The sequence below is a fragment of the Teleopsis dalmanni genome, chromosome 2 (genome assembly GCF_002237135.1).
Source record: "Teleopsis dalmanni isolate 2A chromosome 2, ASM223713v2, whole genome shotgun sequence".
NCBI lineage: Eukaryota > Metazoa > Arthropoda > Insecta > Diptera > Diopsidae > Teleopsis > Teleopsis dalmanni.
Genome location: NC_051847.1, coordinates 54136434 through 54157201, shown reverse-complemented (window position 1 = coordinate 54157201; position 20768 = coordinate 54136434). Strand labels below are relative to the sequence as shown.

Here is a 20768-nt window from a genome sequence, read left to right as displayed (position 1 = left end):
TAGTAATTGACTTTAGTAAGTGACATTAGTAAGAGACTTTAGCAAGACACTTGTTGTTTTTTACAGCATTTCGAAGCAGCCGAATACACCTAATATTAAAAACTGTTTTGTAAGTCTTGTCTTGTTAATCAAAAAGTATAATTTTAGAATGTATCTCCATATCATTATATTGTAATAACTTTAAAATAATTTACTTAATTTGCCTTGTTAAAAAAAATAATTTTATGACCTAAACTTCTGTTATTAATTTTAATCCCACACCAATGTCGACTACAATATCACAACAAAAATAGTTTAAGTTATTATTAATTAAGAGATGAACCTAAACCTTTAACATTTTTCAATTTCTAAGCTACCAAACCAAATTGCTGAATGTGAAACAGCTGTGGATTCAAACAAGAACCAACCCACAACAAATTTACAACCAAGTGATAAAAAGCTTTCCAGCATCACAACAACAAAAGTCATAAGTACACGCACCTATGTCAATGATCCAGTGAGTACAGTGCATAAAACTGCAAATATTCCGAAAAGTGATGATGGTTCAGTGATAATTGTGGAACGACAAAAGCAAAATCTACGTGGACGGAAACAACAGAGGCGTCGGGTGACAAAAACTCGCCAACGCGTTGTCGTACAACAGACCCCGGATGTTAGTTATGTCAAACTAGAGACGACAGAGGTGAAAGAAAGTACAATTTATAAAAAAAAAAACCAACTTGAAAAAAAAACATAACGAAGCCATAAGCAAATGCATGCTATATTTTTTCACATATGAAATGGAAAAAAAATTCCATCATAAATACGAGTTTGTTTGCAGCATGGAGCATATTTTGCAGGCAACAAAGGATAATGGAAATGCAACCAACGTAACGTACAACAACGCAACAATGCAACGCAAAGTTATTGTTTGTGTCGGAGATAAAAAATGTCCTTACACACTTGGCTTAAGGCACGTTTCACGCTCTGCATTGCACTTGGCGGTTTATTTAAATTGAGCAGTTAAATTCCAAATGTCTGCCATATATTATTTTTCATTTTTCCTTAAGGCGCTACTAGTTAGATTCGTTCGTTTAACACAATACGATACTTCAGTACAACGTCTGTTTGTATCATAAAATATATAAACATTGCATTTAAAGGACAAGATTTGACAAATTTTTTCCAATTATATGTAAATTGATCAATTTTATATTTTTCCTAAAGGGAATTTTTATTATGCTTAAAGAAAATGTGATAAAAATATCCAATAAAAATACTTAATAATATATAAAATAATAACAGAATTAAATAAGTATGCTTATCATACTTATTAAACTTATGAAATATAAGTTCTAACTTAAGTTCTAATCTGGTATACTTATTAAACACTAATACTTATTTAAACCAATTCAATAATATAATAAGTATGCTTAGACCTTACAGAAGTTTCAGTACTCCATGCACGAAAAGTATATATAAAAACAGGACTTGCTTTAGATTTCGACTTAGATTAAGTTATTATAGTAATAGTGTGGATTAATAAAAATCTATGAGCCCAATGTATAGCCACAAAAATTTTTAAAAAGCTTAAAAGAGATCAACTTATATACAGATGTCGGCATTTTATTGATTTTGTAAACCTTGTATTTGGCTACTCTATAACAAAAGGTTTCAACTTATTTTATCATCTTTTAGATGATCCGAATTTGTTTCTAAGACACAATGTTTAATAACCTTAATGATAAGCAGTGTTGAACTCTATCAATATTGCGTTTAAAAATACAGACAGTCGAAAACCATCCCAAGAATAGTTTTGACCGATATCGCGAACTTAAGTGTAGATTGTGTCTAGTCGTATTTATGTATACATCTATACCCAATCGGTAACAACAATCATAGCTTTTTAAAAAAAACGGAACTTCTACTTGAAAGATGTAGCATTGATTAGAAAGTCTTTAATATGCAAGAGTAGACAGTCAATCGGTAATAACAAACAATAGTTTTAAAAAAGCACGGTAATTTCTGCTGGAAAGATGTAGCCATGATTAGGACGTCTTTAATATGTAAAAATATTCAGATCCCTAAATAATCTTCTTTAGCCAGAACCTTAACTACATTGTCCGTTACTTATTTTAAAGCCATCAATGTAAGAAGTCAGATCCTTGATTGTATTATCCATTACTTATTTTTTAGCCATCAATATAAATTGTCAGAAATTCTTCTAATGAGAACCTTCCAGTAGTCAGGTACTCTGTTTGTATAATGCATATAAATTTTATATCGAAATAATCTGTTGATATGGTACTTTTCAACAAATGATTTCATACCTAGGGAAACATTGAAAACTGTATATCATAAACTGTGGGAATATATTTTCAAATACTTATATACAGATTTATACATAAAAATTTATATTCCATAGTTAGTTTCTATGATCAGTACGTTATAAAGTCCAGCAATTTTATAAGTATGTTAACTTAGTCCACATGGTTTTACAGAAAGTTTTTAAGTAACAATCAGCAAAACAATACAACTACTGGCATTATACAACATTTTTACTAGTAAATTATAAAGCAATAATTAAAGTAATATGTACGTTAAATCAATTCATAAGGTTTAATGCTAATTTTTGATAACTATATCTTTAGCTCTATCTGGTTCTATTTTTTTAACCAAAACCAAAAATAAATAAATTACTTCTTTATATTTAAATAAAATCCTTTTGTTTTTTAAATATTCATAACATTCATAAATCACCAAATTTATTGTTCTAATATTAATTCTTTAAATGAAAACTCAAATGCATTTGCGCTCAAACATAATTCTCATTTACTTTAGTGATCAATTTCTGTTTAAAGTCATCCATTTCTACTGGAATATTGTTTGATGTTAATAAAAATTTTTGACTATTACCTAGTTAAGCTTTTTAATGCTATAAGTATGTAGGAATGTAATAATTTATAGCGATTATATATAATTATATTAATACTTTATGTAGGTACACTGTACTTTCATTTACAAATTCATCGAAAATACTGATACTAAATAGATATCGAGTACTGAACGTATATTCTTTAAATTTGAGTTGAGTTTTTTAAGCCATTCTCTCTGTCTGCATCCCTGATCTCTATGAAATTCCACCTCTATGATATTTGGATTCATATGATGAATCCATCTATAAACGGTCTACCATGTAATAATTTTTGAGGGCATTATGTTTTTAGTAAAACCTCTTCGCTAATATTATGACCCATGGTATTGTTAGAATATTTTTAAAACTCAATAAAACAAAAAATTCGGTCTTATTGAAATGTGTTATTTTTAAGGCTTAGGTTCCAATGGGTTATAATAATATAGGAGACATATAATTTTACAATACAGATCTTCGGTTTGAGATATAAATTGCGATCATAACTACCATTTCACGCTCGACGGAAGTATTATGCGCTATTTTTATCTTTTTAGAAAAATTATTTTATTTTATTTTTATTTTATTTCTTTAGAATAATCGACTTTTTTTTTGATATGTGATAATATTATCGTATTATACTTATAAAAATTGATATTAATTTTATTTTAATTTAATTTTTTTAAATATATTTATTTTAATAGATATTATTTGTAATGTTTATATTTATTATATCTTAGTGTTCAATATTTTTCTAATGAATTTTTTTATCTTTAAAATTTTATTGTAAAATATTCTTAAAAACAGATTAATATAATAATATAATTAATATTTTTTTTTTGTAATATTTTATTATCTAAATTCTATAATTTTTTTTATTACATTATGTTACAATTTTTATTAAACACATAATTTTTGCTTTATTTCATCAACATTTTATTATAATTTTTAAAAATATATTGTATGTAAGACTGATCATTTGCAATTTAATTTATTTATAAATATAATTCCTTAAATATCAATATGAATATTTCTAAAATTATATAAAATTTCATAAATCAATTACATATAGTACAAATGTTTTTCTAAAAATGAATATGCTTGAGTTAAATATTTTTAAAAATAAATTATGATTAAATTACACATTTTTTTATATAAATAAAAAATATTTTCTTACATTTTCATAATTTTTAAACCATATACAATATACATATATACAGAAATACTCAAATATTGTTTTAAACATAATTTTAATATTTATACAGTATAATTTATTTTTACCAGGCGTTCACTTAGGTCGTTTTTTGTTTTAGTTAAAATTAATTACTAAATTATTTATATTATTTATTTTTATTTATATATTAATAAATAATACATTATTATTAATTAGTTATTTAAAATTTCATTTTTATTAAAATTCAATTTAATCAATTTAACAATTTAATACATAAATATTAATTAATTATATAAAATTTCATTTTTATTAAAAATTAAAATTTTTTTATTTTATTGTATTATTTTATTTTATTTTCATTTTATTATATCTATAGTATATAGTATTTTATTTCATTTGTAATATGAAAAAAAAAATATTTTTGTCATATTAAAATAAATATACATTTAATATATAATATATAAAATATATATAAAATATTAGTTCCAAATTTTATTTATATTGTTTATATTAAAGTTTGTATGAACAAAAATATTTTTAATAAATTTATATACAAATGGAAATGTATAGACATATTATCAATATATTCATTTATATAAAAATATTAGTTATAATTATTTTTAAAAATTAAATATTTTACATATAAAGTTATTATAATAGTTTAGTTATATAAATATTAATGTATAAAACCGACCAAGTATTAATCATGGAAAATCAAGCTGCACTACACCACTGCATTGAATTATTCAAAGGATTTGCACGGTGACATTACAGCCTATTGAACCGATCCGAAATAATTCTTCTGAATTATGCACTTTTATTATTGCTGTTGCTGTTGTTGTTTTTGTTGTTGCTGTTGTTGGAACGTACGCCTTACCATTATTTAATTGTTGCATTTTGCGGTTTCCGGCCTAGTGATGATTTTTTTAATGAATGTTAGTTACTTCCTGCCTTTGTCGCCATTGTTGCTGCTACAACTACAACTATGGGATGCAGCTGGTATTGTTCAAGTGGAATGCGTGTGGCATTTGTGCATTTGGCGTTTATGGTTTCAATTTTTTTTAATTTTCTTCTTTTTTTTTGGTACTGTTTTGCCCCACTTTAACCCTTTTTTAGCCTTGATTTAATGCTTTTGACAATTTTATAGTATAAATTAATAATACAATTTTGTAATAATACAAGCATGTGGTTTACCGGTGCTGGTAATGAAAAATAATTATTTCTCCCATAATCAACCACAAATTTTCCCTTTAATAGAAAAATAAATTTACAAATACATTACACACTTATTAGAAAGGACAAAAATAAACACAGAAAAGAACATGCTTACACTTTTAAATAATATTATTTAAAATGTTTTATTAACTTATTTAATTTTGCTTTAAGCTAAACTAAAAATAAAAGAATATTTAAAAGGGATTTTAAATTTTTCAGCGCCCTCAAAGCAACGCTGTACATTCAAAAACTGTAGTGAAAACTGTGAACACAGTCGCACAGCCTGAGCCCGCACTAGAACCTGTGGCACCAGCACACAAGGATGGTCGCCTGACTGTAAGTTGCTGCCAGCCAGGAATTGTCAATAGCGCCTTAAATGTAAGAAATAATACTCCTATTATTATCTTTTTAAAAACAAATTACTGTAACAAAATTATCTTTTCAGATTCCAATCGGTATTTTACGCTCATTGCAAGATTCTCTTTCTGGTTTTCATGTAACCAAATCTGTCTCTGTATCTAAGTAAAGTGATGCCTATAACACCGATGCTTTTTGTATTAGTTAAAATTTTCTATTTAATGTAAAATATGAAATATAATATATGAAATAGGGAACTTAAGTAATGTTTAAATAAAATTAATACTCTTTTATACACTACTGAATATATTTTTTTTAATTTGTGTGAATATATGGATTGTTGATTGTGACCTTGGCGTAGTGTAGGGGTTCCGTAGACGCCTCTAAGAGCTATGCGGGAGACAGCGTAGTTACTGCTAGGGCCTCCATTGTCGGTATGGTCTTAGGTGAGCAATCGAAGCAAACAACAAGCCGCAACGGTTTTATTCGGTTGGTCTTGCATCATCTAGTCGTCCCGGAATGTAGGCAAGGAGTCAGCCGTTTTAGCATTCTTGCTTCGAAGTTCACAGCCAGTCTTTTTTGGCTATATGCCAATTATTCATACATCTAAACTTTCTCTGATTAATGAAACCAAAAGAAATAATATTCAACTGAACCCAATGATGACGACAATTATTTGTTACGATCCTATGTTTCTTGTACGAATTTGAGGATTAAATATAATATAAGTGTATGGACGGAGATATATAGACATACTAATGTTTTTTTTGTACTCCAAAAAAATGAAAGAATTAGAGAATATTAATAAAGCGCTTGTGAAGAAGTGGCATGAAGTGTTGAAGAAATGGCGATTGCAGTTTTAAACCAGTTTCAAAAGATCAGTTTTATATGAATAATTAGTTAATGATTATATATTAATAATATAAACTTGACTTATTGACTTGTAACTAGAACTGTCAATATTTTAGCATACTGACTTAACATATCTCTTTGCCTTCACATTTAGTATAATGTCACTTTATGTACATTGGTCGAAAAAACAATATGGAACAAAGATTAAGTTCTGCTTTAATTTTATTAAAATAATACATAATCTCATTTTATTTATTTTAAAGTTGATCTCATCGAGCCTGAGACAAAGTGCATCAACAAATCATTACGTTAAACTTTACACATATCCGACAAAAAAGGGATGTGAGGTCATGAAATTTATACGAACTGTGTAGTTAGTTATAATTTTTCTGAAAAGATAGCGGACTTAATAAATTTCAGTATAAAAATGGTACCAGAGAAAAACAAAATTACACTAAATTTTGAAGTAAGAGTGCACTACAACAAAAGTACATAAACACCATATAAAATGCAGTAAAATGAAATTATGATGCCATTTTTATTTTGAAAATGCTTTTAGTTGAAGTAGGTTAGTCAGCCCTAATGCACAACAACAACTTTCTTTCACAAAAACGTATCTTAAATAATGACTGGTTGTGATACCATGAATTAGCGATATTCATAAGCAGACCAAAGAAATTCTAGAAGGATTGCAGAAGTCAGTGTACAAATGACTCTAAAAGGTAAAATTTCCACATTCAAGTGAAAATTTGATTAAAAGAGCCTTTCAGTTTATGAACTTGATAAAGCAATAAACTAATGTCTCCAAATTAAGTTACTAATTTTGCAAGATCTGTTTGCGATTTGTCATGTCAGTAAGAAAATGTACCAAAAATTTCAAAACTTTTATTTTCCAAAGATAGTCATTAACAAAGAAGATGAAATCGATTTCCTCCAACTTCTCAGAATCACAAATACAATAAATATCATTATAGCGTGGACCCAGTCTAACACAGTCTAACCGTAGTGCTAAGCAGGTTGAAACAATTGTTTGTTACTTTTCTTTTTTATTTTGGATCAAAAAGATTTTGAGATTAAAATTTATATGGCAAATTATATACAGACTAATTAAACTAATTATAAAATTCGAACATTTCCTAAAACCACTGATGATGAGTACTCGGCAATGCTCGAAACAGCATTGTATGGTCAGCAAAAATTTCAATAAATTAACTAAAATTTTTGTTGTTCTCTTTTCATTTCTATTCAAACCTTTCTAAAATCAATTCTTTCTTATGTTTATCTAATTCTTTTAAATTTTTAATGTTAACAAAAGTTAGTTTAATTATAAAATACCAAAAGTATCTAATAGCCTACACATTAGTCTCGAGAATCAAATGAAGTTTTAATTATCATTCTCATACCTAAGAATGTATATTAATGTGTTTTATATTAATGTAAACATATCAATTGAATTAATAGATATTTTAGAATTTTAAGAAAATTTGCTAAACTATTTTTGACCAAAGTAATTATAAGTTAGACACTTAACTTTGAAATGTAGACAACTTAGATTTAAACGATCGTTATAATATTCAAACTAATTTTAATAGAAAAACTTTTGAATTCTAACACAATAAAGTCAAAAAGTTCAAAAGGCATTTTAACCTCCACTTCCTAACAAAATAAAAGTTATACTGTAAAAAATACAGTATAAACCCAGATATGCGAAAGGTATTCACATAGCAAAAAATATGTGACCCAGCTATTAATCTTAAAGAATTAATTGAAACATTCCGCAAATACATTTACAAACCGAACACAACCAACAAATGCTTAAATTTTAAAGTTTTTATGCAACAAAGTCTAACTTCATCCAATTTTTATATTTATTTCATCCTTTTGGAAATATGCACTTGTGTAGTGGTTTGTTGAACAGACTTTGGGAACATTAGCATGAAATTTGTATCTCAACTATGAAGCCATTTGCTGGGAATACACTGCGGTAATGGTCAAAATACTAAAACTAAACGATGTAAGTCTTAGTGAAAACAAAAACATAAACAAACACATTTACTTACACTAACATATCCTTCCAAAACCACACATTACTACCCATACATACAGATATGTGAAACACATTAAACTTTAAAATGTGGTATATGTAAGATCAAAGCATCAATAGACGCTGTAGTAACATCTAAGGTTACCCCACATACGTATTCGTTATTTACTTAACGCTTGTTAGGATAAGCCACATAAAAAACATAGCCAAAGGACTCTTCCAGGGCAAACACATACTCAACTGCAGGCACTCTGACATTGGCATGAGCCAAAATGTTTATTTAGGCTAAAAAATTTCACACTATTAAAGAGTCCTTGCGGTTGACTATGCAAAGCACGCAAATGTGTAAATATTTTTCAAAACACTTTCAAGGGTTCTACTTATATTTACAGGTCGATAAAATATGAACTTACAGATATTGGCTTGAACCTTTTATGGCTTATACACAAATTAGTACGGAGCCCGAAATACAAACACACCAAAGCTCAAACCTTTTTGTATGCAAAAGTGAGTATAACTTAAGTGTGAAGCTGTGAACCATTTTAGTATCTATAGATAAGTGCTCAATTCGATGTTTGGAAGGGATGCTGTAATTGCTGCACTTGCCTTACTGTACAATTGCCTCATAGAAGGCATTGTGTATGATTGTGTATAAAAGATTGTTACAAAGATACATAGAAATGAACAGTACAAAGGTATTCAATATATCGGCAATATATCAGATAGTGGAAAAAAGTTCGTTAACTTAAACAAAAAAGTTTGATTTAAGTGAATGTGATTTTTAAACAAAATCTTACTCGCATGTGTATGCTATGAAATTCTGAAGTATAAAATATAGTGGACCTATGGTCCACTAGGAGAGAAGGACAGCAGTAAGTAAATAAAAACTGTAATATTTTTTTGAAATATTGTTTAAATAGAATAAACTATAAAAGTATTATTTTATTACATGAAGGAAATTTTAATATAAGCAGAAATTATTAAAGTAATTATTTGTAATAACGACATCTATTGGCAGTTATATGAAAATGACATAATAAAATAGTTCTGTCACTAATCAAAACTCCCACTGTCAAAATTTTATGGTACTTCAACAAATGTAAGTGATATTATTGTGTTTTAATTAAAAGTCCTTTAATATGTCAGTATAAGTCTTTAAATGATTTTTTCATCTATAAAATATTTTTTTTTCATTGACAAAAACATTTTTCTAACATACAAGACATCGCATAGTACCATATTAGTAGTGAATAGTTATTATGTGAATTTTAGTCCACAAATCAGATACTATTGTAGTTTGCAAAAATAGAATCTTCGACGGTTGCGACGGTTAACTTGCTCAGAACAAACCGAGTACATACTTTCGGTACTCCAATCTTGCTCTCAAAATGTTATAAATAGATGATTTGTAATCGAATAAAAATGTTTAAATATTGCATGATCTTCAATAAATTGTTATCCAAATGATATATTTATTTCTATTTCCTAATTGGGGTGTTGTTAGTTCCAACTTGATCAAATCAAAATAATTATTTACCTGTAAATGGTTTAGCAACCTAACCCGTTTTTACGGGTTACGATAGCATACTTACCCAGAAAAAATTTACCGACGAAAGAAAGAGTATTATTACAAAATGTTTCTTTCTTTAAGGGGAAGGACTAAGGAACTTTTGCACTCAGATAGTAGCGGACTTTGTGAGACTTATGCCAATGTAAATTTAAAGAAAGATTCAAATGGATCGAAATGTCATCTGCAGCATCGATTTGAACTACAGTTTGTTATTACTCACATCATTTTTTTCTGCATGAAAATAAATTTATTGATTTTCTTAAATACATTATTCCATAATAATATTAGTTATAATCAATGAATCAGTGAAAATTATAACATATTCACTTGCTTATTAATATTTATAATGCGGTCACATAGATAATATAAATTTAAAATAAAATTTAAACTCTAACCATCTAAAATTGTTGGGAACCTTAACCATTTCGAACAAAATTTTAATATTGAAGACGACTCATCCAATTGTGTATAACACGAGAACAATAATTGATTTAGTATCATCTATAGTTGATAATTAACTATATATTGAGATTAATGATGTTATTAAAACTGATAATAATAATGACTAATATTAAGAACTATTAACTCAACATGATCTTTTTTTGCTTGCAATAAATTACTCTCTTGTGGAGAAGTTATTATTATATTATTAAATGTTTTAACGTGAAATCGTTCAGAAAAACCAGTACTACGGCCAGAAGAGTCCTATTGTACCAATTTCACTATTGATTACACAAAGCTCTTTAAAGCTTTGTAAACAAAGTCCAGAACTAAATCTAGAGAAGACATCTTAATCTGTTCTGGTGATAGAAATTCCATATGAAATAAGTTTCTTCTGTGCTTTGTTAAAGCTGGACAGTCGCAAAGAATGTGCATAGTAGTTTCCTCATCTTCGAGGCATAATCTGCATTCCAAATTAGCAGATAATCGTGATATTTCAGGCCAGAATGACTTATAATAAAACCCGTTATCAACCTTAAATTACATTATGTGAAATTTAAGAATGTTTTTGTAAGAGTACACTTTTATAAGTGATTTGCTTTATCTAAGTCTTGGGAAGTCTTCTTGATGCAGTCTTTTTGATGCAGTTTTGGCTAGCTCATCAGCTTGTTCATTTCCCAAAACTCCCTTGTAACCCGGAAATCAGTAAAGATATACCTTATTCCGAGCTGCAAGAAACTGTAAGAGCTTAAAACACTCAAGGACCCGTTTCCATTTGATTATGGGGAAGTTAATTTCGACATTAAAGATTTATTGGTAGTGAAGAAATGTGCAGAGAAACATGTGCACAAAATGCTTTCTCGAAAGAATGTACTGACGGAATCTTTACAGAAAATATTTATGAAAAGTTAAAATAACTCAATTGAGAGTGTGCTTTGTTTAAATTTGAATTTTTGAAATAGTTTCCAAAAATAATGATTCAATATTTATTTTGATTATTTGTACTCCCACTATTCGAATACGTTCATATAATTTAAGGCAGTACATGTTATGATTAGATATCTCTACTTCTAACATTTGAAGATTATTCTCATGTATACCGTGTAGCATTGCAAAGTAAAATATTCAAAACAAATTTATTTTTAGTTTTATTTTTATCTAAGAGCCATAAACAACAATATTAAATACCTTTTGAGAAATATGATAAAATATATGATATACGGGCAAGCCATTTTTAGTAGTTTTAATGAACCAGAGTTAACTTTTAATACAAAAACGTTGTTTGTGTATAGTTATTAGAAGCTGAAATTTTAGAATGTTTGCTTAGATTTCAAATATTTAATCCTAAACATTAAATCCATGACTAGTAAAATCTTTCTCCGTAGCATATGAAAACACAAAAAAAGATTTATTATCCTAAAACAAATCAAATTTTGACCATCTGAAGAAGCATATCTAAAGGATATAAAAGTTCAAGTATTGAGACAAGAAAATTTTAACAAGGATAAAGAACTGGAACAAAATAAAAAAGATATACAAGAATGAAAGAATTTTGGATTAAAATTGACTGATTAAAGTGTTTATAATTATTCCACAGTAACTAAGTTTGCACTATTCAAAAACTTATTCATATTTTTTACTTCAATAAGCCAAGAGCCGAACTTAAGGACTTTTAATCTCTAAATTCGTCCTTCGTCAGAAACCAATTCTTTGTATTTCCAAAAAAAAACATATTGTTTCCCTGACCTACTTTTAAATTTTTAATACACTTTGCTTTTTATCTAAAACAGAAAAACTCCCTCCTAAATACTAAGCTACTTTCTATCCCCATAATATTAAATTGTTTATAGTTTAGATTAATATTAATACATTTCTATATTGTTCTCACACTAGTTTATACAATTTATTATTTTAGTATTAATCATTTTTAAAATACAATAAATAATAAATTACTGATTGTTCTCAGCTACACCTTGGATAATAAATTTATCTACTAACAGGTCGAATTGCCATGTGGGTGTATTGAAGCGAATAAAAATAACCATGCCACGCATTCCAGTTAATACCTTGTCCAGTTTTATCTTTGCCATACGCTCCACGTAAATACTGTCCATTTAAATGACTGAAAATAAAGAAAATTTTTTAAATATCAATCATACATGTATTGGTTGGTTTTATCGAATTGATATCGATCGGCACATCTGCTCAATTTTTTCAGTTGATCATAAAGTGACTTATGATCATCAAGAAAAACCTGGTGTTTATCAACCTTTTTTTATGATACACTCTACCTGAAAATTCATAAAATTCGTCACATATATATTCTTCTCTTCCAACAGTCCTTCATTGCTTTTATTTAATTACAATTGCAATATATTAAGTATCACTCTTTTACTTTTATTTTGGTTTCTAGATTCATTCAATCTATTCCTTTATACAACAGTGGTTAAAGAGTTGCGCATTTCTTTAATATTCCTTAACAAGCTTACTGGATTATTGTAAATTACTATTATGTTATCACTACCATAGCTTTCAGTTTCACTTAATTCTTACCGCTCACTAAAACATTTTTGAGCCTATGCACTTAGTATAGTAATTATTACCTTTGTTGGCAGGACTTGTACCACCAACCCCCTGTGTACATTTCTGCACAATTTTTTTCCCAAGTATCATTATCATTATCTTTTGTTGAGAACTTTGCACCAGCGTGGATTGTGAAAGAATCACCTGCATTACCGGAATATTTACCAACCATATTTATTGCGTATTTGGAATTTTCATCATCAATAGCAAAACTGCTATAATATGCATTACGAGTTGCATTTTCAAAATCTTTTAAATGAAACCATAACTCCTGGACCCCATTATTCGTTAAGGCATGTAACTTCTCCAATCCAATAAAGTATTCGCCTTCCAGATTACCAAAACCGTATTTATAATCAACCCAATTTAAGAAGAAATCCATTGAACCATCCTGACGTCTTTGAACAATTGTCCAACCGGAGCCATTGTTTGGATCTTTCAAACAATACGCATAGAATGGCTTGAGTCCTGATTTTGGTAAATAAAGTTGGTAGACACCACTGTTTTTGTAATATGTTAAAGCTTCAGCACAGCTCGATGGTAACTAAAAGTGTAAAACTAAACGCTATTCTATTTTATGGTTGTATTTAAAATGTATCCTACCTCTCCCAGAATACCATTATGGATACTGGCTCTGCTAACTGTGCAAAATATAAAAAGCGTAAATATTAAGATACCTAAGTTATTATTTAACATTTTGACAAAGTAACTAAAAATGGATTTGAGTAACGAGTTTTTATATGAAAATCTTAGTTAAATCTCTTAATGTTATCTTATCAATTAACTTCATCTTATTTGCCGTTCTTTAGTTTTAAGAAAAGATAACTAAATACCGAAATATTTAAGAAAAAGCAAAAAACACGTTTTTGCCAAGCAGATAGTAAATTAAAAAATATCATAAAAGTTTAAACAATTCAGAACTTACTTATAGTTTGCATCTAACTTTTATGTTATCTAAAGCACAAAATATTCAAACAAGAAAAAAATTATATCAATTCCATACAAAATGCTAAGCACACTTATTGTCTTCAACGCTCTATAAGTGAAGAAGTGTCCCTCTGCGAATTCGATCTTTAAATTCAATCAATTTTTATTTTTTCCTATGCCAAAACCCACTGTCTTAGCTCTGTCGAAACAATCTGAATATTTTACTATATTCCATTTATCAACTACAGCTTGATTATCATAGAAAACATTGAAGCAGTCCTTTAAACATCATTTATATTTTTACTGTCTCTGACAATTACAAACATCGTTACATATATACAAGAAAGAACTTATATTATATTTCGCATATTTTTTTTTAGTTTTATTTATTGTTATTGTTATTAATACTGAAAATATAATGTATAACAATTTATTTGTTATTAATAATTGTTTTACGACATGTGAATTTATCTGGTAACATGACGAATTGCCATGTGAGTATATTTGAGCGAATAGAAATGGTGATGCCAAGTATACCAGTTAATACCTTGTGCCGGTTTATCTTTTCCGTACGCTCCGCGTAAATATTGTCCATTTAAGTTACTGCAATTAAATTAATTTATTGAAGTATAATTTTTTTTAAGTATTTTGATATACTAAATAAATGTTTAATTTATTTTAATAAATGAATAAAAACTATTATCTTTATACCTTTGATGACATTCCTTGTGCCACCAAGCACCTGTGTAGACTGCTGCACAACTTCTCTCCCATTCATCATTATCGCTATCTTTCGTTGAAAACTTCGAACCAGCGTGGATCATGAAAGAATCCCCTGCATTACCAGAATATTTTCCCAAAATTATTAAAGCATACTTCGACTTTTCATCATCAATGGCAAAACTACTATAAAATGCTGAACGAGTTACGTTTTCAAAATCCTCTAATTGAAACCATAGCTCCTGAACTCCATTATTGGTTAAAGCATGTAATTTGTCTAATCCAATAAAAAATTCGCCTTCTAAATTACCAAAACCATATTTATAATCATCCCAATTGCGATTAAAATTTATGGAACCGTCCTGACGTCTTTGAATAATTGTCCAACCTGGACCATTGTTTGGATCTTTTAAGCAATATACGTAAAATGGCTGAAGTCCTGATTTAGGTAAATGTAGTTGATAGATGCCACTATTTTTAAAATTAATTAATGCTTCAGCACAGTTTGTTGGTAACTAAAGAAATTGAATTGTTGAATTCTTTTCAATTTAATAGTGATATTTCACAAATATATCACCTCTCCCGGACTACCGTGGTGTAAATTGGCACTAATAACTGTGCAAAATACAAGAAGCGAAATTATTAAGATGGTTAAGTTATTATTTAACATTTTCACAAAGTAACTAAATATGGATTTGAGTGACGAGTTTTTATTAAAAATATGACAGTTAAATCTTTTAATGTTATCTTATCAGTCAAATACATCTTATTTGTCGTTCTTTAGTTTTAATAAGAGATAAATGGATGTCTAAATTTTTAAAAAGAGCTTTTTTATTGATGGCATTACTTAATTTGCGCTAAGTCGGTAAAATATAATTAAAATGCCTTAGAAGTACTCGAAAGTTTATAAAATCCAAAAATAAATATTAATTTGTGTCTTTAGTCGAAATATATTTTTATCACCGAAGTCGAAAGTCATAAACTAGGACTAACAATGACAAATAATGTAACTTAAATGGAATATTTTTCTATAATTTGCTTTTAATATATACAAAAAAAGGGGAATGTTTTTTTCCAATAATATAAATAGGTTAATTTTTATTGTATTATAAATGACAATTTATTGATTCTTAACAACTGTTCTCTGCTCAACAAAGTTAATTGCTTGCGGGACGAATGGCCATGTGAGTATATTTAAGTGAATAATAATATTCATGCCAGGTAAACCAGTTAATACCTTGTGCGTATTGATCTTTAGAGTACGATCCACGTAAGTACTGTCCATTTAAATTGCTGAAAATAAATTATATTATTAATATACAAATTATTTTTAAAAGTATTAAGTGCTAAATATATATAAGCAAAGAAAATACAGATAAAATGAATTGATTTTAAAGCTGTATATATGTAGGCAAATTATATTTTCTAAATATTAAATGTACCTTCTATGACAATCATAGTACCACCAAGCTCCGGTGTAAGTTTGTGCACAATTTTTGGCCGAACTGTCATTATCGTTATCTTTTGTTGAGAACTTTGAACCAGCGTGAACAGTGAAAGAGTCTCCTGCATCACCATAAAATTTACCAACCATATTTATTGCGTATTTGGAATTTTCGTCATCAATAGCAAAACTAGTATAATGTGCAGAACGAGTTGCATTTTCAAAATCTTCAAATTGGAACCATAACTCTTGAACTCCATTATTTGTCAAAGCATGCAATTTGTCCAATCCAATAAAATATTCGCCTTCCAGATTACCAAACCCAAACTTATAATCAATCCAGTTACGATAGAAGTTTATAGAACCATCCTGACGTCTTTGAACAATTGTCCAACCTGGACCATTATTTGGATCTTTCAAACAATATGCATAAAATGGTTTAAGTCCAGATTCAGGTAAATAAAGTTGATAAATGCCACTACGTTTGGAATAGTGTAATGCTTCAGCACAGCTCGAAGGTAACTAGAAAGAACGAAATAAAAATCAAATCAATTTTGTGGTAGGATTTAGAACATATATTACGTCTCCAAAATTAACGTTATGTGAATTGACTCCGATAACTGCACAAAATGCGAATAGTGAAATTATTAAGATGCTCAAGTTTATGGTTAACATTTTGGAAAATAAATACAAATGAATTTGAAAAACGAGCTTTTATATGGAAATCTTAAGTACATTATTTTATATCTTATCAATTAATTATATTTTATTAACCATGCTATTGTAAAATTTCAATTCTTTTAATTTAATTTTATTTCTTAGAAGAGATAAGTGCACGCCCAAATTTTTAGGAAACAGCTGTTTTTATTGATATAAATCAGTGTAGTTGGCTGACTTTCGATAAGTGGGTTATAAATAAAAAAAATTTTTTGTGAAGTAATTTGTTATTAGAATAATTCAAATATAACTAGTTTTTATTGAATCATTATACCATTATAGTTGTTTATATTTAAACTGTAAGAGTTAATATTATAAAAGTAATATTGAATCCATATATTTTAAGACGTAGAAAAAAAAAGAAATCCACTTATCAGTCAATTATTACTGCGCTATTAAAGCCAGTCAAAATGTTTCCAGACGAAACAAGACCAAACCCAGAACTCTTGAATTCTTCAAATAGATAAAACTAAATTCAAATCTGGTAAAATATAAATAGTCAGTTTTATTATAAAAAAATCTAATCATATTGTGATTTAGTTTGACATTAATAAAACTACAGGCCCTAGAACAATCCTTAATATCAACCAGCTTAGCCTTGCGTGGTCTCTTATACTTTGCAGAGTTTGAAAACATCGCTAGTGCTGATTGACACACAATACTACATATATAAGATATAAATGATTACTTTCGCAGACGTTATTGTTGCTAAAAAAAATATATAAGATATATAAAATATAAGAAAAATTCTAATAAGTGTATATAAAAATAAAATCAATTTGTTTTTTTTTATAAATTTGATCATTTTAAAATTTAATACAACGGTGTGCAATTAGAACTCTGTTTTTATTATTTTTTGTCCAAGGGATATTGAAGACCGACCTAATTATGAGCTATTTTATTGTAAATTAAATTTTTAATATATTTATAAATCAATTAATAATTACAATTTCCTGGCTAAAAATCGCTGCCCCACTCATGTTCCTGTGCCTTTTATAATTCTTGACTTACTAAACTTAAAAATGTCCATTTTTAAATAATTGTAATAATTAATGTAAAAGTCTATATGAACTCTCTAGTATTATAATATACTTTATATATATTAACCCCTGAAGTCTTAACATTATATAATCACTACAATAAGTAAGGGCGTAAAAAACATATTATATTTAGCTTAAGGGCTACTTAAGTGTGGTTGGTTAACTGGGTCAATATAGTGAAATAATATTCTATTATTAGATTATAGATTTTTTTTGTGTTCTGGTTTTTGTTTTTTTTTTCTTGATTTGATATTCAACTCCATTTATAAGTACATATAAACAGACAAAATCATTTTTAAATTAAATAAGTAATATAAATTAAATAATATAAAACCTTGTTTAGGCGCGGCACCCTGATCGCTAATATTGCTGACTATGAGTTAAGACATAATATACTCAACTAATAGCTTCGAATTGTTTTAAAATTTTTTACTTGCTTAAATATGGTAGTGCTTAATGACACAGTATATGCCCCTACTTCTTATATTAGGAGAATATTTTTATGTATTCTATATAGCAGTGCCAGTTAGTATCTTGTTACTTTATGTTATATCTACATGTATATATTATTTTTATATGTTATATATATTTATATACTACATAAATATGATTCTATATTGTACTCATTTTCAGAAACCTTATTAATATCATATTTTTTATAAATAGTTACAAACATATGAACATCTTTATTCGAAACTGTTTATAAAACTTTTCCGGATATTGCTAACCACGCTTGACGTTAATACTAAAAAACGTATGTATGTAAACTACGCCCAATACTTTGAGTTAACTACAATAATAGTTGAATCCTCCTTATGCTAGAAAATATAAATATATAGCAATCATTTATATCGTTTAATCAAAAAGTTAAATCATTGCAAACCAACAATTTTTCTTCAAAATTCATCAAGACAAGAAGTAGTTCGATTGGGGTTTGCTATTAATATTCATCTGGTGTTTATTCTTTCATACCCTAGAAACTATTGACTCTACCCTAGAAACTGTTGTTAACTCTACCGAGACAATTAGAATATATCTTATTTCTTCATAAAACTACTTCTTACTTATTTTTTTCAACTTATCAATACATATAATATACCTTGATTTCCATAGCAGACATTGAAACTGTCTTCTTTATATTATGAGTATTCTCTTCAAATCTCAAGTAGCTCAATTAATATATTATATAAAAATAATAAAAAAACATATTATTCTTTATAATAATACGTATAATTTTTTTTATTTAAATAAATGCTCAAAATATTATAAAGGACAATTTATTTATTCTTAACAAATGGTTTTATAAGTATAGAACTCATCTGCTAATAGGACGAATTGCCATGTGAGTATACTTTAAGGAGTAGTAATAGTCATGCCAATCAAACCAGTTAACACCTTGTGCAAATTTATCTTTAGGGTACGGTCCGCGTAAATACTGCCCATTTAAGTTACTGAAAACAAATAAATTCATTAATGTATAAAATATTTCCAGTACTTTTATGTATTAACTACTCATCAAAAAACGACTGAGACATTTTGAAGCCTACATACTTTATATAGTAATCACTTCTACACATCACACAGAAATTGATTGCGCTTCATAAACAAATCATATATATTTCTTTTAAAAGCCTAATATGTAAGCAATTATTAAGGCTTTTTTTTATATACCTTTTATGGCAGGTCTTGTACCACCAAGCTCCGGTGTAGGTTTGTGCACAACTTTTATCCCAAGTATCATTATCGTTGTCCTTTGTTGAGAACTTCGAACCAGCGTGAGCAGTGAAAGAGTCTCCTGCGTTACCAGAATATTTACCCAATACATTAAGTGCATATTTTGAGTTTTCATCATTAATAGCAAAACTGCTATAATACGCATTACGAGTTGCATTTTCAAAATCTTCCAAGTGGAACCATAATTCCTGAACTTCATTATTTGTCAAAGCATGTAACTTATCCAATCCAAGGAAGTGTTCGCCTTCCAGATTACCAAACCCAAATTTATAATCAACCCAATTCAGGTAGAAATCCATAGATCCATCCTGACGTCTTTGGACAACTGTCCAACCGGGACCATTGTTTGGATCTTTCAAACAATATGCATAAAATGGTTTAAGTCCAGATTTAGGTAAATAAAGTTGGTAGATGCCACTATTTTTGAAAAATTTTAATGCTTCAGCACAGCTCGTTGGTAACTAAAAAGACGATAAAAAAATTTTCATTTTTAAAAATTCCGTTTTATGGTAACAGCTGAATTATCTATTACGTCTCCCAAATTGTCACTGAGGGAATTGACTCCGATAACTGCGCACAATGCGAATAGAGAAATTATTAAGATGCTCAAGTTTTTATTTAACATGTTGACAAAATGACTACAAATGGATTTGAGTAACGAGTTTTTATATGAAAATCTTAAGCAATTTTGTTTATGATATCTTATCAATTAATTATTTCTTATTTACCGCACTTAGTTTAAATACAATTTCATTTCTAAGAAGAGATAAAGACATGCCCCAATTTGTAAGAAAAGCTATTTTTATTGATATGAATTAGTAGCGTCCTGGGTATTGATAAGTCGGTTATAAATAAAGAGTAGTGTCTATAAAGTAAACTAAAAAAGTCAAGACTAATAGTTTTTTGTATCTTTAGTTTAAATATATATATACTTCATGACTTCAAAACAATAAAATAATGAAATAATATTTCGTCTGATTATTTTTAAAATAATATATAATACACTGAATAAATCGTTACCTCAATCCTGAACTATTATTTACTCTATTTCTTAGTATTT

General features: G+C 27.8%; 4 protein-coding genes across 4 annotated transcripts; all 4 read right to left on the bottom strand.

Moving 5' to 3' along the window:
* Nucleotides 1–12510: 12510 nt before the first annotated feature.
* On the bottom strand, nt 12511–13822 carry LOC119674568 (fibrinogen C domain-containing protein 1-like). The gene is made up of 3 exons (XM_038085712.1): nt 13730–13822; nt 13147–13670; nt 12511–12665 (listed from the first exon to the last, which is right to left on the bottom strand). The coding sequence occupies exons 1-3, from the start codon at nt 13820–13822 to the stop codon at nt 12530–12532; spliced, it is 753 nt and encodes a 250-aa protein (XP_037941640.1). The 3' UTR covers nt 12511–12529.
* Nucleotides 13823–14520: 698 nt separating this feature from the next.
* Nucleotides 14521–15443, bottom strand: LOC119674567 (fibrinogen C domain-containing protein 1-like). The gene is made up of 3 exons (XM_038085711.1): nt 15351–15443; nt 14765–15288; nt 14521–14656 (listed from the first exon to the last, which is right to left on the bottom strand). The coding sequence occupies exons 1-3, from the start codon at nt 15441–15443 to the stop codon at nt 14521–14523; spliced, it is 753 nt and encodes a 250-aa protein (XP_037941639.1).
* Nucleotides 15444–15838: 395 nt separating this feature from the next.
* LOC119679687 (ryncolin-1-like) lies at nt 15839–16896 on the bottom strand. Its single transcript, XM_038092179.1, has 3 exons — nt 16800–16896; nt 16216–16739; nt 15839–16066 (listed from the first exon to the last, which is right to left on the bottom strand). Exons 1-3 carry the CDS (start codon nt 16890–16892, stop codon nt 15931–15933), a joined length of 753 nt encoding a protein of 250 aa, XP_037948107.1. The 5' UTR covers nt 16893–16896; the 3' UTR covers nt 15839–15930.
* A 2320-nt stretch (nt 16897–19216) lies between these two features.
* Nucleotides 19217–20333, bottom strand: LOC119679684 (ryncolin-1-like). Its single transcript, XM_038092174.1, has 3 exons — nt 20241–20333; nt 19646–20169; nt 19217–19425 (listed from the first exon to the last, which is right to left on the bottom strand). The coding sequence occupies exons 1-3, from the start codon at nt 20331–20333 to the stop codon at nt 19290–19292; spliced, it is 753 nt and encodes a 250-aa protein (XP_037948102.1). The 3' UTR covers nt 19217–19289.
* Between the last annotated feature and the right edge of the window lie 435 nt (nt 20334–20768).

Excerpts from the sequence above, each read along its gene's own strand:
- LOC119674567 (XM_038085711.1), bottom strand. The coding sequence starts at position 15,443 with ATGTTAAATAATAACTTAACCATCTTAATAATTTCGCTTCTTGTATTT. Across the intron at positions 15,289-15,350 it reads ACCACGGTAGTCCGGGAGAG|TTACCAACAAACTGTGCTGA; the intron begins GTGATATATTTG and ends CAATTTCTTTAG. Across the intron at positions 14,657-14,764 it reads CACAAGGAATGTCATCAAAG|TAACTTAAATGGACAATATT; the intron begins GTATAAAGATAA and ends ATTTAATTGCAG.
- LOC119679687 (XM_038092179.1), bottom strand. The coding sequence starts at position 16,892 with ATGTTAACCATAAACTTGAGCATCTTAATAATTTCACTATTCGCATTT. Across the intron at positions 16,740-16,799 it reads ATAACGTTAATTTTGGAGAC|TTACCTTCGAGCTGTGCTGA; the intron begins GTAATATATGTT and ends CGTTCTTTCTAG. Across the intron at positions 16,067-16,215 it reads TACTATGATTGTCATAGAAG|CAATTTAAATGGACAGTACT; the intron begins GTACATTTAATA and ends ATTTATTTTCAG.
- LOC119674568 (XM_038085712.1), bottom strand. The coding sequence starts at position 13,822 with ATGTTAAATAATAACTTAGGTATCTTAATATTTACGCTTTTTATATTT. Across the intron at positions 13,671-13,729 it reads ATAATGGTATTCTGGGAGAG|TTACCATCGAGCTGTGCTGA; the intron begins GTAGGATACATT and ends TTACACTTTTAG. Across the intron at positions 12,666-13,146 it reads TACAAGTCCTGCCAACAAAG|TCATTTAAATGGACAGTATT; the intron begins GTAATAATTACT and ends CTTTATTTTCAG.
- LOC119679684 (XM_038092174.1), bottom strand. The coding sequence starts at position 20,333 with ATGTTAAATAAAAACTTGAGCATCTTAATAATTTCTCTATTCGCATTG. Across the intron at positions 20,170-20,240 it reads TCAGTGACAATTTGGGAGAC|TTACCAACGAGCTGTGCTGA; the intron begins GTAATAGATAAT and ends TCGTCTTTTTAG. Across the intron at positions 19,426-19,645 it reads TACAAGACCTGCCATAAAAG|TAACTTAAATGGGCAGTATT; the intron begins GTATATAAAAAA and ends ATTTGTTTTCAG.